Source organism: Scardinius erythrophthalmus (genome assembly GCF_964197995.2).
Source record: "Scardinius erythrophthalmus genome assembly, chromosome: 12".
Lineage (NCBI taxonomy): Eukaryota > Metazoa > Chordata > Actinopteri > Cypriniformes > Leuciscidae > Scardinius > Scardinius erythrophthalmus.
In genome coordinates this window covers 43,556,591-43,571,278 of record NC_138232.1, presented here as the reverse complement: position 1 = coordinate 43,571,278, position 14,688 = coordinate 43,556,591, and the positions used below count along the sequence as shown (strand labels likewise).

Here is a 14,688-nt window from a genome sequence, read left to right as displayed (position 1 = left end):
TCATGTCTTCTGAGGTCATATGACACTTTGTGTGAGGAACAGACTGAAATTAAAGTCTGATGATCTTCACTGGTCTTCATGGTCAGTATGAACTGTTTTGGTGTGGAAAACAAACTGCATGAAGTTTTCAAACTTTGCATGGAAAATAAGATTATGCAGGTCATTAGCTACGAATAAATGGACACTTTTTTGTTTCAGTCGGAATGAAATCACTCCAATTAGTCAATCCGAACATAGTGTTTACATGAACGCTAAATAAAGAAGCGAGCGCGAGCAGATGTGTAAATCTACAGGTCATCAGCCAAGCAGTTTTGCCTTTAAAAGACGTCTAATATCCGTCCAGACTCAGCCCAGACGTCTAGGCTAAAACAAGGCAAAGGTTGGGCTGTCAGTGAAAATTTAATAGACGTCCAAACCATCGCCCAAGAATAGACTAGTCAAGAAATGAAACCAAACACCTTGTAATCACTGTTGACTTTGCTTCCACGATGGAATATTTTATACATCTTGCAAGTTATTTTGGCAAAACGACATGTCACCAAATTCAAGGTTATTTTGGCTCGAAGTGTGTTACTCACAGCCGGACTATATCGGCTCTATAGTTAACCTAGACGGTGAAATGACGGCTATTGCTGGCTGGGCAGCCTCACAACGGTAGCTGAGACCATGAAAACAGATAATATGACCAAGGAGTAACAAATGAATATTGAAGAGAAGCGGTCCGAGGACAGAGCCTTGAGGGACGCCGTGAGACGGAGAACAAGCGGAAGAACTTTCCAGTTTCGGTTCACATGTTCTATCGAACGGATAAGAAGAGGTTTAAAGCACCTCTTACTATCTGAATGACATTTAAAGGGATTTAAAGCCAATTCATTCCGACTGACGTGATTACATGTGACTTTTGAGTAGTCCGATTACAAACTGATTATTAGAGTCCATGTAAACGCAGCTAATGCTGTTATTGTTAACCAGAACTAAAGTAAACCTATTCAGGCCCATTTACGTTCACTGAATTAAAGCTGAAATCAAATATAAATACTATAATTTATATAAACTGCAAATGTTGTCTTGGTAACTAAGTGAAATAAAATAAGTTGAAGTGCTGAAATTACTAAACATAAAAATTAATTAATTAGTGCTGGGCAACCATTAATTGCGATTAATCGCATACAAATTAGAAGTTTGTGTTTAGATAATGTGTGTCACGTGTCAGTGTTTGTTTGTATTTTCATTAGTCACATGTCTTCCTTTATTCTGTATTCCCGCCACTCATTTGTTTCCATGGTAACCTTCATTACTTCTTCTGCCTACACCACACCGTGACAATATGTGTGTACTGTGTATAATTAGTTTGTATATATATACACACATGCATGTATATATTTAAGAAAAATGTGTTATTTGTTTATCAAATATTTATATATAATACAAATTATGTATAAATATACATTCAGTATATACAAACAAATATTTATTAAATATGTACATGCATATGTGTGTGTATTTATATATACAAAATACTTGTACACAGTACACACACATAAATATTATGTAAACACAAACTTTTATTTTGGATGCGATTAATCATTGCCCAGCACTATTAAAGTTAAATATAAATATGAATTACTAATAAAAATAACAGAAGCACATAAAATTACTTAAACTAAAATGAAAACTAATTCATAACATTATTAAATATTATACTAAAATAACACTGATACAGGTTATTTGGTTATTCTCAGAACAGAAAGGTTTACAGAAACGTTGTGAACACCTGAACTTCTGAATCCTCCCAGCGTGAGAGTCGGAGGGATTTGACTTTTCCGATGCTGGGAATACTGCGATGGACTCCGGAGCAGGCCAGGCAAATGAAGATTCCCAAAGAACAAGAGCCCCATTCCGGATCTGAGAGAGAGAGAAATGAATAGATAGGATAGAAATGAAAGCACATAAGCTGTTTGACACACAAAAGAAAAAGGCCGTCATTTGCAGGTTTGGCTGATGTCTTCCCACTGAGATCCAGATGAACGGATCATCGTTTTAAAATCCCCCTGTAGTCAATCATTTTATCCCTTAAAACTCATCTTTGATCACCAAAATGACATATTTAAATGTTTATTTCCTTAAAATGCCTTAAAACAGCTTGAATGTAACTCGACACCATTGCCTCATTTAGTATGCGCGGTTCTATGAATATGCAAATGAGCCCCGCCTCCACTCACTCACTCAGCTCAGAGATCCACTGGTTGACGATCACACGTTGATCTGATTGGTTACAAGGTAGTTTGTGACGTCAGAAACACCAGCGATTTCAAAGCGTGTTTTTGAGACTGTCTTTGGTTCACTGCAGTTTTAAGGAGGAAATACTCAGCAATGCTGTCGACTTATGAATTACTCAGCAATGTTGTTGATTTTCACCACAGGGGGATTTTAAAAGTATCTTACACTGCTGACTCAGCTCAACATGATACTTACAATGAAAGAATAAGGAAGAGATACTGAACACTGATTTACATCATCAGGATTCCTGGAAAACAGACGCTTGAGTGAAATAACCAGAGCGATGCGGCCTGAAGCTGAAGAACACTAACAGGTGGAGTAGGGGAGAGTGGGGTGAGTTGTGCCAGTTTTTACTCAAAGTGACTTTAAAGTGAGGCCATGACAGTAATGCCTTCAACTTAAAGATGTACACGTATTTGAGGATGTTGTGCATCCCTGAGAACAATAACTTTGGATCTGAAATAAATTGTTTCAGAAATATAGCTTTTGGGAAAAAAGTGGTCTCATGGCACAACTTGCCCCTGGTGCGGGGTAAGTTGTGCCTTTTGGGGAAATATGTTGGGGTAAATTGTGCCAGTGATTTCTGAAGTAAAACAGAACATTTTAATGTTATGAACCATAATGCTATATGAAAGTAAGACAAATTTAATACAAAATGACTAATTTAAGGTTTATTTAGATATTGTCACCCTGGAATACCATAGCATGCGTTTTTCCTACTATGGTCAATTGCATAGGGATTTTGTGTTGAACATAACTCTGGATCACAGTGTCATAGAGACAAGGGGGCGGGCTCATTTTACTCAGACGACCAATCAGTCTCTCAGGATCATTGTGAAGCTATCAAGCTACGCCCTAGCAACCATTTAGAGCACCATAGCAACACAATATATGATATTTGTGAATCATTTCAGGCAAAAAGGCTTTGGCAATAGATGCCTGTTGACAGAACGCTGTCTGTCAATTATGTAACATAAGAATAAAGTTACTAGGCTAATTTTCTTAACAAACCCGTGAGCTGGGTCCTGCATAACTCTGACTTCATGTTATGTCATATTGACAGATATATCAGATAAAACAGTACAACACATTTTTGCACAGTAGAATATAAATGACAGTTTTATGTGTGTGTGTGTGTGTGTGTGTGTGTGTGTGTGTGTGTGTGTGTGTGTGTGTGTGTGTGTGTGTGTGCGTGTGTGTGTGTGACCAGAAAACTAAATCCAGAGAGAGCAAGATCACATCTGAGCTTAAAGAGACAGTCCACCCAAAATTGAAAATTCCCTCATGTTGTTCCAAACTTGTTTGACTTTCTTTTTCTTTCTTCTGCTGAACACAAAAGAAGACACTGTGGAGAATGTATTTTCAGTTTCCACTGACTTTCATTGTGTGGACAAAAAATACAAAAGCAAAACTATTTTGTTACCAACATTAGAAGTCAAACCGGTTCGGAATGACATTTAGCTGAATATACGATGACAGAATTTGTTATTGTTGTTTGGTGAACTATCACTTTAAATCCTCCTGACATAATGATCACAATCTCTCATCAGGGACATTTACTGTTAAAACCTGAACATGTACCTCATCCGATTTAAACAAACTAAAACTATAATTTATTAACCTGTTACCCTTTTTTAAACACAGATCTGATCATAAACGTGTATAAAATGTTTTGGAATACAGATGGAATACGGTTGGTCTCTTTTTAAAGGATTCATTCGTTATCATTTACATTTAGTCATTTAGCGGACGCTTTTGTCCAAAGCGACGTACAAATTAGGACTAAATTAAGCGAGTCGTCGTGAAGAGGCGAAAACGACGCAAGAAGTGCTCAACATACGAAGTTCAGGCATTGCTCAGAGTAGCAGATAAGCAAGGATTAAATCATCACATGAGACATCGCCAACCCTAAAATTTACATAAGCCCCGCCCCCGGGAACACTCAGTCCATGTTGAGAAGAGGAAGAGTTGTTGTAGTCATGTCACTCTGTAGGCATCTTACAACAGTTCCCACACCAGCGATTTACAGATTATCCAGACAGAATATGCTAATCAATGACTAGAAGATAACTACACATCAGCTACTTAAATCCATCAACTATCCATTCAGAAAGGTCCTGTTGCTTCTACATGTTGTCTCTTCTTCTCGAGTCTCTCCATCATTGTCCGACTCCAGTTTAAACATAAAAGGCAGAACAGTTTCTGACATTTTAGTGCTTGTCTGCGTGAGAGCTGCTAACACACACACACACACACACACACACACACAAGCTCTTGAAGCTCCGCCCCCTGTGCCGGGAGCAGCAGCTCATTTGCATTTAAAGGGACAGACACGAAACGGCGCGTTTTTACTGACCCTCAAAAGGAGACAACAAAATGATCTGTGGGGTATTTTGAGAGACTTCAGATTTCAGAGACTTATTTTACATCTTGTAAAAAGGAGCATTATACCACACCGTTTGCATGATAACGCAGCTTTCATAGGATGAATTTTGATTTTAAAGTTTTTAAATTATATGTAATTTATGATGATTACTAAAATATGAACAAAGGCAATTAAAAAAAAAAAAACGCTACAGGATATGGACAGTTAACAGGCTTTATTACATGGCTCTGTGGAATACTTGACTCTGATTGGTCAATCGCGCCGTTTATTATTCCCAGATAACAGCCGCTGAGAACAGAAGCACAGGCTCATCCGGGTCACTGAAGTCAGCAGCGCTACACACTCACTAGGAACGGCTTCAGGTGTGTGTGTGTGTGTGTGTGTGTGATCTCAGAATAAACCCCTTCCGATGTGTGTGTGTGTGTGTGTGTGTGTGTGTGTGTGTGTGTGTGTGTGTGTGTGTGTGATCTCAGAATAAACCCCTTCCGGTGTGTGTGTGTGTGTGTGTGTGTGTGTGTGTGTGTGTGTGTGTGTGTGTGTGTGTGTGTGCGTGTGTGTGTGTGTGTGTGTGTGTGTGTGATCTCAGAATAAACCCCTTCCGATGTGTGTGTGTGTGTGTGTGTGTGTGTGTGTGATCTCAGAATAAACCCCTTCCAGTGTGTGTGTGTGTGTGTGTGTGTGTGTGTGTGTGTGTGTGTGTGTGTGTGTGTGATCTCAGAATAAACCCCTTCCAGTGTGTGTGTGTGTGTGTGTGTGTGTGTGTGTGTGATCTCAGAATAAACCCCTTCCGATGTGTGTGTGTGTGTGTGTGTGTGTGTGTGTGTGTGTGTGTGTGTGTGTGTGTGATCTCAGAATAAACCCCTTCCGATGTGTGTGTGTGTGTGTGTGTGTGTGTGTGTGTGTGTGTGTGTGTGTGTGTGTGTGTGTGTGTGTGTAATCTCAGAATAAACCCCTTCCGGTGTGTGTGTGTGTGTGTGTGTGATCTCAGAATAAACCCCTTCCGATGTGTGTGTGTGTGTGTGTGTGTGTGTGTGTGTGTGTGATCTCAGAATAAACCCCTTCTGGTGTGCAGTGGCGGTTCTACATTGAATTACACCCTGGGCATGACCCCCTTCGAGCACCCCCCCCCCCCCCCCCACACACACACACACACACATAATTTTTCTTACCCCATTCAGGGCTCCAGACTAACTTTTTTTATTAGGAGCGCTGTAGCCCCTGACTTAAAATTTTAGGAGCACAAGCAGAAAATTTAGGGGCACACCTTAAATCACCTTGCAATGCAATTATTCACATTTTCCCCCAAAATAACTGTATTACTGACAAATGCTTTGATAATAAATAGCCTTAACGTACAGAAAGTATGGTGCAGTTTTATTTTAAGATCACAGGCTCCAGACTAACATTTGAGGGCAGTGGCACTAAGTTCTACAGAAAGTATTTGGTAGCACTGTGGGATGACCAAGCACTGAGCTTAATTTGAGGTGTATAGATAAAGTTAACTTTAATTATTATCATTCATAATGTCTTAATAATTCAAAAGCAAAATGAGCGACAAAATAGATATTAGGGAGTGAAAATAGCCAATAAGCGTCCTCTGCAGCTATGTTTACAATAGTAATTTAATATTTTTTTCTTTTCTTTTTTTAAATAAGTGTGAGTTTTCCTACTTCTTGAAACTTTTAGTTTTATAAATAGGGACAATCTTTAAAGGATGAACAAAAAATGTTTTGGTCAACACATTAAAAATAACATTTAAATATGATATTATAGTTTTGAAGTGCTGGAAAAAGATGTGTAGGCTACTGTTATAACCACGATATACCATAGTTACAGTAAGTGGTGTTACTACAGTAAATCCAAGATGAATGTTGCTGATCTGTGGACCTAAAGCCTTCTATAACTTGTTCGTTCATGGCACATGTTTCTCCTGGTTTCCATGTCAGCGCTGTTTGATCTGATATATGGTTTATAACAGAGAATTCTGCGTCAAATCTGAATGTTTCTCACTGGATCTCGCAGCAATGTTATTAATTCTGTCGCGAACTCAATGGATTTCTTCACTGGATCTCCACGATGTAACTGTTTCGCGTGATCGCGATCGGCCCGCGACTGGCGAGAGAAGCTCTGCGCTGTCTATTATTGGTTCGAACTATTAAACGGTCTATGAAGTAGAAATGAGTAGCGCAGCGCAGCGCAGTTTTTTTCATTTTATTTAATAACATGTCACGGAATACTCTGCTTGAGGCTGAGATGCGTTTTGTGTTTAAACTGCGAAGTGCCTGCAAACTTCTATTTCCCCGCAGTTCTGGGGTAGCGACTGCAACATTCGCAGCTCATGGAGTTCATCTCCTTACAGTACCTCAACCAGCTGAATTTTCGTAGCCAGTCTTCCCGAAAATAGTGGGTTCAGGCCTTTATCATCATCCGACCGACTGTGTCTGTCCCATAGACTGTAAAAAAATAGGTCTGTCCGTGACATTGATATTTGTCTCCGTCTCCTTCCCACAGACGTTTAACTTACGCGCGCTCGCTTATCTCTAGGACCCTCCCCCTCCACACATTAGCCAGTTACAGTGGCCATTCCCTATTCTTCTCACACTCATTGGCCTGCTACACATTCCGGATTCTTTGACGCGCCCCTTCCACGTTTAACGTAAAAAAAATAATAATTACTGGTCGCACATGTGCGACTGGATGTAAAATTCAGTCGCACATTCTCAAATTTTGGTCGCAAAATGCGACCATTTGGTCGCAGTCTGGAGCCCTGCCATTGGCTTGTTTTAAGCAAAAACTCAATTTTTATTTATTTCCCCAGAAAACAAGAGTTAATATCTTATGTCATTTTACTACTTTAGTAAAATAACGTTATGCATCTTTATTTAAGAAATGTTTGATATTTGGACTGGAAACAAGACAAAAATACTAAGTAAGAAAAGCATTTTTTCCAGTGTAATAACTGAACTTGTAACAGTTTTGTTGCAAAGCACAATATTATGGTGAAATTAGATCTCGTGTTTGAGTTAAAACCGAATTATTGTTAAGCATAGCAAGAATCATAGAAAAAGGCTAACAAATGATGTTTTATTAACAAAGTTCGGGAGGAGCACGTTCAAATAATCAAGTAATCAATCAACTCATCAAACAATTACCATGTCTACCCTATCAGCATGAGAGGAAGCATATATATATTCACTCTGTCAACTCACCTAACTTCCTTGACAGTTTTCAGCATCCCTCCACCACCCCGACTCCTCACTCTTGGCTTGTTCTTTCACAGCCAGGAATACGGGGGGAGTACTCTGGGTTCGGGCCAAATACTGAGCCCGGAGCCCTCTCCTCGGACAGCACGCCAAATACGCATTTATTCTATCTGACTTATTTGTAAGTGTGAACTCGTGAAATAAGAGTTATACCCACTATATATAGAGAGGCCTGTATTTATAATATTATGAATGAAATGTGCGTTATTTGGAAGAAAGTCAAGGTGTGACTGACTTAGATAACTATATGGATCGATTGCCCGGTTCGCCCGTGCCAAAAACCGCTACTGCCGGTGTGTGTGTGTGTGTGTGTGTGTGTGTGTGTGTGTGTGTGTGTGTGTGTGTGTGTGTGTGTGTGTGTGTTGAGAGTCAGTAAAGAGAGTGTGTGTGTGTGTGATCCTGATCACCCTGTCGGGTTTATTCTGAGATAACAACCGGCTGGATGTACATTATCTCTCACATTTATGATAATAATAATAATAATAATAATAATATGACAGAATAAAGCTGAACTCATGTCCAGAAACATCTCTCTCTAACAAATGCACATTCACACATTACACTGGACAGTGTGGAGAGAGAAACCCACTTCCTATTTCTTCATCTCTCCTCAACTCCACCCACATCCCCCCCTCTCTCTCTCTCTCTCTCCCTCTCTGACACTATCACTATCTCTCTCTCTCTCTTTCCTAGAAACATGTACTGTAGTCTCAGCCACACCTTTACTCTGGGCCGTCTCCACCAGCCGCTCCTGTCCAGACAAACACAATCCCACAATCCTGATCTCTATCATCTCTAAACACTAAATTCCATCCAAAATCAGAAATAAAATGTTCCACACACTGAAAACAAAAATGTAAAATCTGAAATGTCTGACATCAAATCTTGCCTTACATGAGAACAAACACAAGCCCCAAACCATCACTCCTGTCCTCCCTTGACAAACACTGCTAGTCTTTAATTACACATGTATGTCTGGAAACACACACACACTCTCTCTCTCTCTCTCTCTCTCTCTCTCTCTCTCTCTCTCTCTCTCTCTCTCTCTCTCTCTCTCTCTCTCTCTCCCACACACACACACACACACACAAACACAGGTATGTCTGGAAACACTCTCTCTCTCTCTCTCTCTCTCTCTCTCTCTCTCTCTCTCTCTCTCTCTCTCACACACACACACACACACACACACACACACACACACAGGTATGTCTGGAAACACTCTCTCTCTCTCTCTCTCTCTCTCTCTCTCTCACACACACACACACACACACACACACACACACACACACACACACAGGTATGTCTGGAAACACACACACATTCTTATTTAAAACGGGTAGATATTCAGCATAGAGTTCCTGAACTCTAAATATCACGGAGAGCATCGCACACTGTAATATAATCTGGTAAAACACTGTCTCCATATGAGTTGCTGAAAGTCCTGTAATGTCGCGCACGCGTTGTTTCAGGTGAGTTGCACACATCCCATGTGTGTGTGTGTGTGTGTGTCTCGCATTTAACCGCTCGCGCACAGGTTGGGTCATGTCTCGCGCTCGCGCTCCGGTCTCCGGTGAATGTTCTCATGCGGTGTAATAGAGTAGAGTAGAGTAGAGTAGAGTAGAGTAGAGTAGAGTAGAGTAGAGTAGAGTAGAGTAGAGTAGAGTAACTCACTGTCCGCGGCGCAGTCCGAGCAGCGCCCGTTCCCCGGCTTCAGGAGGACCTGCTTCAGGCTCCGGGCCGCGCGCTCGTTATCCGTCATCGCTCCGGTGCAGTCTCTCCTCACGAGCAGTGTGTGTGTGTGTGTGTGTGTGTGTGTGTGTGTGTGTGTGTGTGAAGGAGGAGGCGCTGGAGCTGCTGGAGGTGTTTCAAACATTCGGAAGTGAAGCAGAAGAGTTTGTTCAGACTTGTTGTTCCGCATCAGAAACACCAGTGTGTGTGTGTGTGTGCGTGTGTCTGGATAATAAAACGTGAGATCATTTACATTGAGGGAGCAGCCAACGGTCCTGACGAGGGAAATGGGTCTAGGGGTCGGGTTAGTGTGTGTGTGATGGGTAGGTTTAGGTTTAGGGGTAGGATTAGTGTGTGTGTGTGTGTGTGTGTGTGTGTGTGTGTGTGTGTGATGGGTAGGTTTAGGTTTAGGGGTAGGATTAGTGTGTGTGTGTGTGTGTGTGTGTGTGTGTGTGTGTGTGTGTGTGTGTGTGCATTTGTGTGTGTGTGCATTTGTGTGTGTGTGATGAGTAGGTTTAGGGGTCGGGTTAGTGTGTGTGTGCGCGCGTGCATTTGTGTGTGTGTACCTGTTTTTCTATCCCGGTGGGGACTTCAGCCTGAATGCACACAGACTCATGGGGACTCGTGTCACAGTGGGGACCTAAATTGAGGTCATGGGTACAAAAGCTTATAAATCATACAGAATGAGTTTTTTTGGAAATGTAAAAATGCAGAAAGTTTTCTGTGATGGGTAGGGTTAGTGTGTGTGTGTGTGTGTGTGTGTGTGTGTGTGTGTGTGTGTGTGTGTGTGTGTGTGTGTGTGTGTGTGTGTGTGTGTGTGTGTGTTGGTATATGTGGTTTACATGGACAACACGCCAGACATTTCACCTGGGCTCCACGGACCTAAGGGTAATACGGGGACTATGCCAAGGTCCTCGTAAATCAAAGAGTGTAACTGCATTTGTTAGTGTCTGAACAACATATATTCTCTTTTTCTTTGAAAGTCCTCATTTACCACTTGACCTGATTTTGAGTGTATCCCAGTGTATAGAACAGCGACCCCACAGCTGGGTTTTATATTGCAGTTTCATACACATTTCTGATACACACGGTGCATTTTGGCGGGCCGTCTTGTGATTGGCTGGTTTGCGCACGTGGGCGGTAACAAACGGAAGTCGACGGGATGCTCCGCCCATAGCACATGGCCCAGCTGTCGCTAATTAAATACCTAATGGACCACACCTCGGAAGTGTCAGCTCGACGTCGTTGGATTTACTGGATTAAATACATACAGGTAATAATTATATTTATAAATATAGCTGCATTTTTGCATTAAGTGTTTCTTATTTGCAAGAAATTGTAACTTGTAACTTACAATTACTGTAAAATGCTATATATTTACCACAATGTTAGCTGAGCTAGCTTGAGTGGCTATCAACATGTCCTGCTCATTAAGCCTCAGGCTAAAGAGGTGGAGGGCAAAAGGTAGAGATGAGGACAGAAGTAACATTGCCAGCAAGTCAAATTTGGTAGTTTTGTTTTTAAAATGAAAGCTAGCTAGGTTTAGTTGAGCTTGTGGCTACCGCATGGCTTAATGAGCAAGGCGTAGCTAGTTAAAGCCTTAACTTTTATTACAGACATTGTGTTTGTTTTATAGAATTAAATACTTTCTTAGTAGCCCACATTATTTTATTTAAATATGAAGTTGCAGTGACACAGGAAGGCTGTTATATCATTAATATGAGTACTTTCAGGCCATTAAATAAATGTAATGCGTTTATGATGTTCTGTTAGTGTACTAAACCTGTAAGATAAATTAATTGGTACCTAGTAACCAACCACAATGATCAATATACAAAACATGAGGGGCAACAGACCTGACAAGTATCTTGTGCAGTGTGTAAAGTGTTTTTTTATATATATATATATATATATATATATATATATATATATATATATATATATATATATATATATATAATTACAAGTTGTTAACTGTTTTTATCTTCTTGACTTCATTTAACTAACTTTGTGAAATTGTTAGTTCTCATATAAGAAATGCTTTAACCATAGAACATTTCACATACCAAAATACTGTACATTTTCCATCTAGCTTCAGGTGGAACATGATTTTTATAGCTTTTGTTAGCACCACCTAACCAGCAAACCATAGATGATACTGACCATTACAGAATGTTAGAACAAAAACAATGAAGTCATCAAATGCTGTGTTCATCAGAGTGTAGTTTTCATAATCCACGGTCTCCTATGTGTATATTATTATTATATTTTTTTTCCTTTTTACAGGGCCTTGATGATGAAATGGCCCCAAAGATGTGTGGTACCACAAACCCCCCATTCACAACTGATGACACTGAAGAGGTATGTCCTCACAAAAGATAGATTTTTATTAATATCTTGCACTTGATTGTTAATATCAAAGAAGTTGTCAGTGAGTTTTAATGCAAGGTTTTCCTCTGTCTTTGTCAACAGTAGAATGGTTTCTTTTTTTACTCAGATGTCAAATGTCCTCTATAGTGTCACGCTCCCAGGACTTTCTCTTTATTGTCCTTTGTCTCTGTTTCATCTTCTACAGCTGACCACTGAGAGCAAGTGCACCCATACAGCCGTCAGCCACCCGAATCAGACTAGTCCAGAGCTCAGCCCATGCACCAAGGTTGGAGAGGTAAATTAAATCTCATGTACAACTTATTTGTGGCAAAATGTTAAATCTGCCAACCTATTTCAATATGTGTGTGTGTGTGTGTGTGTGTGTGTGTGTGTGTAGTCGCCTGAGTAGAACGTGCTTTATGTGGACAGTCGCCTGAGTAGAACATGCTTTATGTGGACAGGCGCCTGAGTAGAACGTGCTTTATGTGGACAATGGAATGGAAGGACATTTGTCTAAACATGCTTTTTCAAGCTTCAGTCAGTATAATATCTGAGTGTATCAAACACTGAACCCCACCCAAACATGACTTGGGAGGTCCATGCAGTTTAGAGGGTCCCGTCCCCAGAGGCATCACTTTGGTTTTTAAGAACACTTGGACTGCCTGCATTGGATCTTTATGTTTGTTTAATGTGAATGCTAAGTTGTTTGGTTACATGTAATGGAAAGGCACCCATTCAACAGCACTGACGAAAATTCATGACAAGATGTCATTTAAAAGAATCATAGCAAATCTAAGAACTATAAAAGGACTAACCCCTCACTCCATGTAAAAGCTTAGTCAATTATTCTAGAAGTGCAATCATTCTACGAAGTTGGCTGACAATAGATAAACAACAAAGTAATCAAATGCTGTATTCATCAGTGTAGTTTTCATAGTCTACAGACTGTAGTCATGTGGCCTGTTCAGTGTCAAAGAACCGTTTCAGAGACTACATGTTTTCCACAAAACACTCACTGAAATACAGCCATGATATCGTTTCACTGAATGCTACACAGGGAACATCTTGTCTTCAAGATATTTGTTATAATTTATCTTTTTTTTTGTTGTTTTTTTCCTTTTTACAGGGCCTTGATGATGAAATGGCCCCAAAGATGTGTGGTACCACATTCACAACTGATGACACTGAAGAGGTATGTCCTCACAAAAGATAGATTTTTATTAATATCTTGCTCTTGATTGTTAATATCAAAGAAGTTGTCAGTGAGTTTTAAAGCAAGGTTTTCCTCTGTCTTTGTCAACAGTAGAATGGTTTCTTTTTTTACTCCGATGTCAAATGTCCTCTATAGTGTCACGCTCCCAGGACTTTCTCTTTATTGTCCTTTGTCTCTGTTTCATCTTCTACAGCTGACCACTGAGAGCAAGTGCACCCATACAGCTGTCAGCCACCCGAATCAGACTAGTCCAGAGCTCGGCCCATGCACCAAGGTTGGAGAGGTAAATTAAATCTCATGTACAACTTATTTGTGGCAAAATGTTAAATCTGCCAACCTATTTCAATATGTGTGTGTATGTGTGTGTGTGTAGTCGCCTGAGTAGAACATGCTTTATGTGGACAGGCGCCTGAGTAGAACATGCTTTATGTGGACAGGCGCCTGAGTAGAACGTGCTTTATGTGGACAATGGAATGGAAGGACATTTGTCTAAACGTGCCTTTTCAAGCTTCAGTCAGTATAATATCTGAGTGTATGTGTATCAAACACTGAACCCCACCCAAACATGACTTGGGAGGTCCATGCAGTTTAGAGGGTCCCGTCCCCAGAGGCATCACTTTGGTTTTTAAGAACACTTGGACTGCCTGCATTGGATCTGTATGTTGGTTTAATGTGAATGCTAAGTCGTTTGGTTACATGTAATGGAAAGGCACCCTATTAGTTATACTGGGCTACAAGAAGTCAGCTCCTGGCACTGAGGCTAACCACAAATTCCCCATCTACAATTTAAAAATATGAAGAAGGTATATCTTCATATAGGATATGCTTTAAATAAGCTGCATTCAAACATTCAAAGGAAAAAAACAAAAACTCAGATAATATCTACAAGGGCTAAATTCTGCACAAACCTTCAATTTCAAACTCATCCAGTGACTTCCCCTGGATGCTGCAAAGGTTTCCTTTCTCCATTGACAAAAGGAGTTTGGAAATCTTAGCAAGTTGTGTTGTGGGAACTGGTAATCTGTAGAAGTCGAGGTGAACACGAATGTGTTCATCAGAGTAGTTTCCATAGTCCACGGTCTACAATATTTTTGTTATTTAATTTTTTTTACTTTTTACAGGGCTTTGATGATGAAATGGCTCCAAAGATGTGTGGTACCACATTCACAACTGATGACACTGAAGAGGTATGTCCTCACAAAAGATAGATTTTTATTAATATCTTGCTCTTGATTGTTAATATCAAAGAAGTTGTCAGTGAGTTTTAAAGCAAGGTTTTCCTCTGTCTTTGTCAACAGTAGAATGGTTTCTTTTTTTACTCCGATGTCAAATGTCCTCTATAGTGTCACGTCCCTGGACTTTCTCTTTATTGTCCTTTGTCTCTGTTTCATCTTCTACAGCTGACCACTGAGAGCAAGTGCACCCATACAGCCGTCAGCCACCCGAAT

General features: G+C 40.3%; 1 protein-coding gene across 2 annotated transcripts in view; it reads right to left on the bottom strand.

The window, feature by feature from the left end:
• Window positions 1-10,297, bottom strand: part of LOC308699412 (arf-GAP with dual PH domain-containing protein 1) — a 15,822-nt gene extending 5,525 nt beyond the window's left edge. Inside the window, exons 1-3 of one of the 2 annotated variants that reach the window (XM_081380198.1) lie at window positions 10,224-10,297; window positions 9,601-9,783; window positions 1,775-1,905 (exon numbers count right to left, since the gene is read on the bottom strand). In XM_081380198.1, the coding sequence (XP_081236324.1) occupies window positions 1,775-1,905; window positions 9,601-9,688 (219 nt within the window). In that variant the 5' untranslated portion in view covers window positions 9,689-9,783; window positions 10,224-10,297. Of the gene's footprint in view, window positions 1-1,774; window positions 1,906-9,600; window positions 10,200-10,223 lie in introns of those variants that run through there. The other variant, XM_081380197.1, reaches the window with a different exon arrangement.
• Between the last annotated feature and the right edge of the window lie 4,391 nt (window positions 10,298-14,688).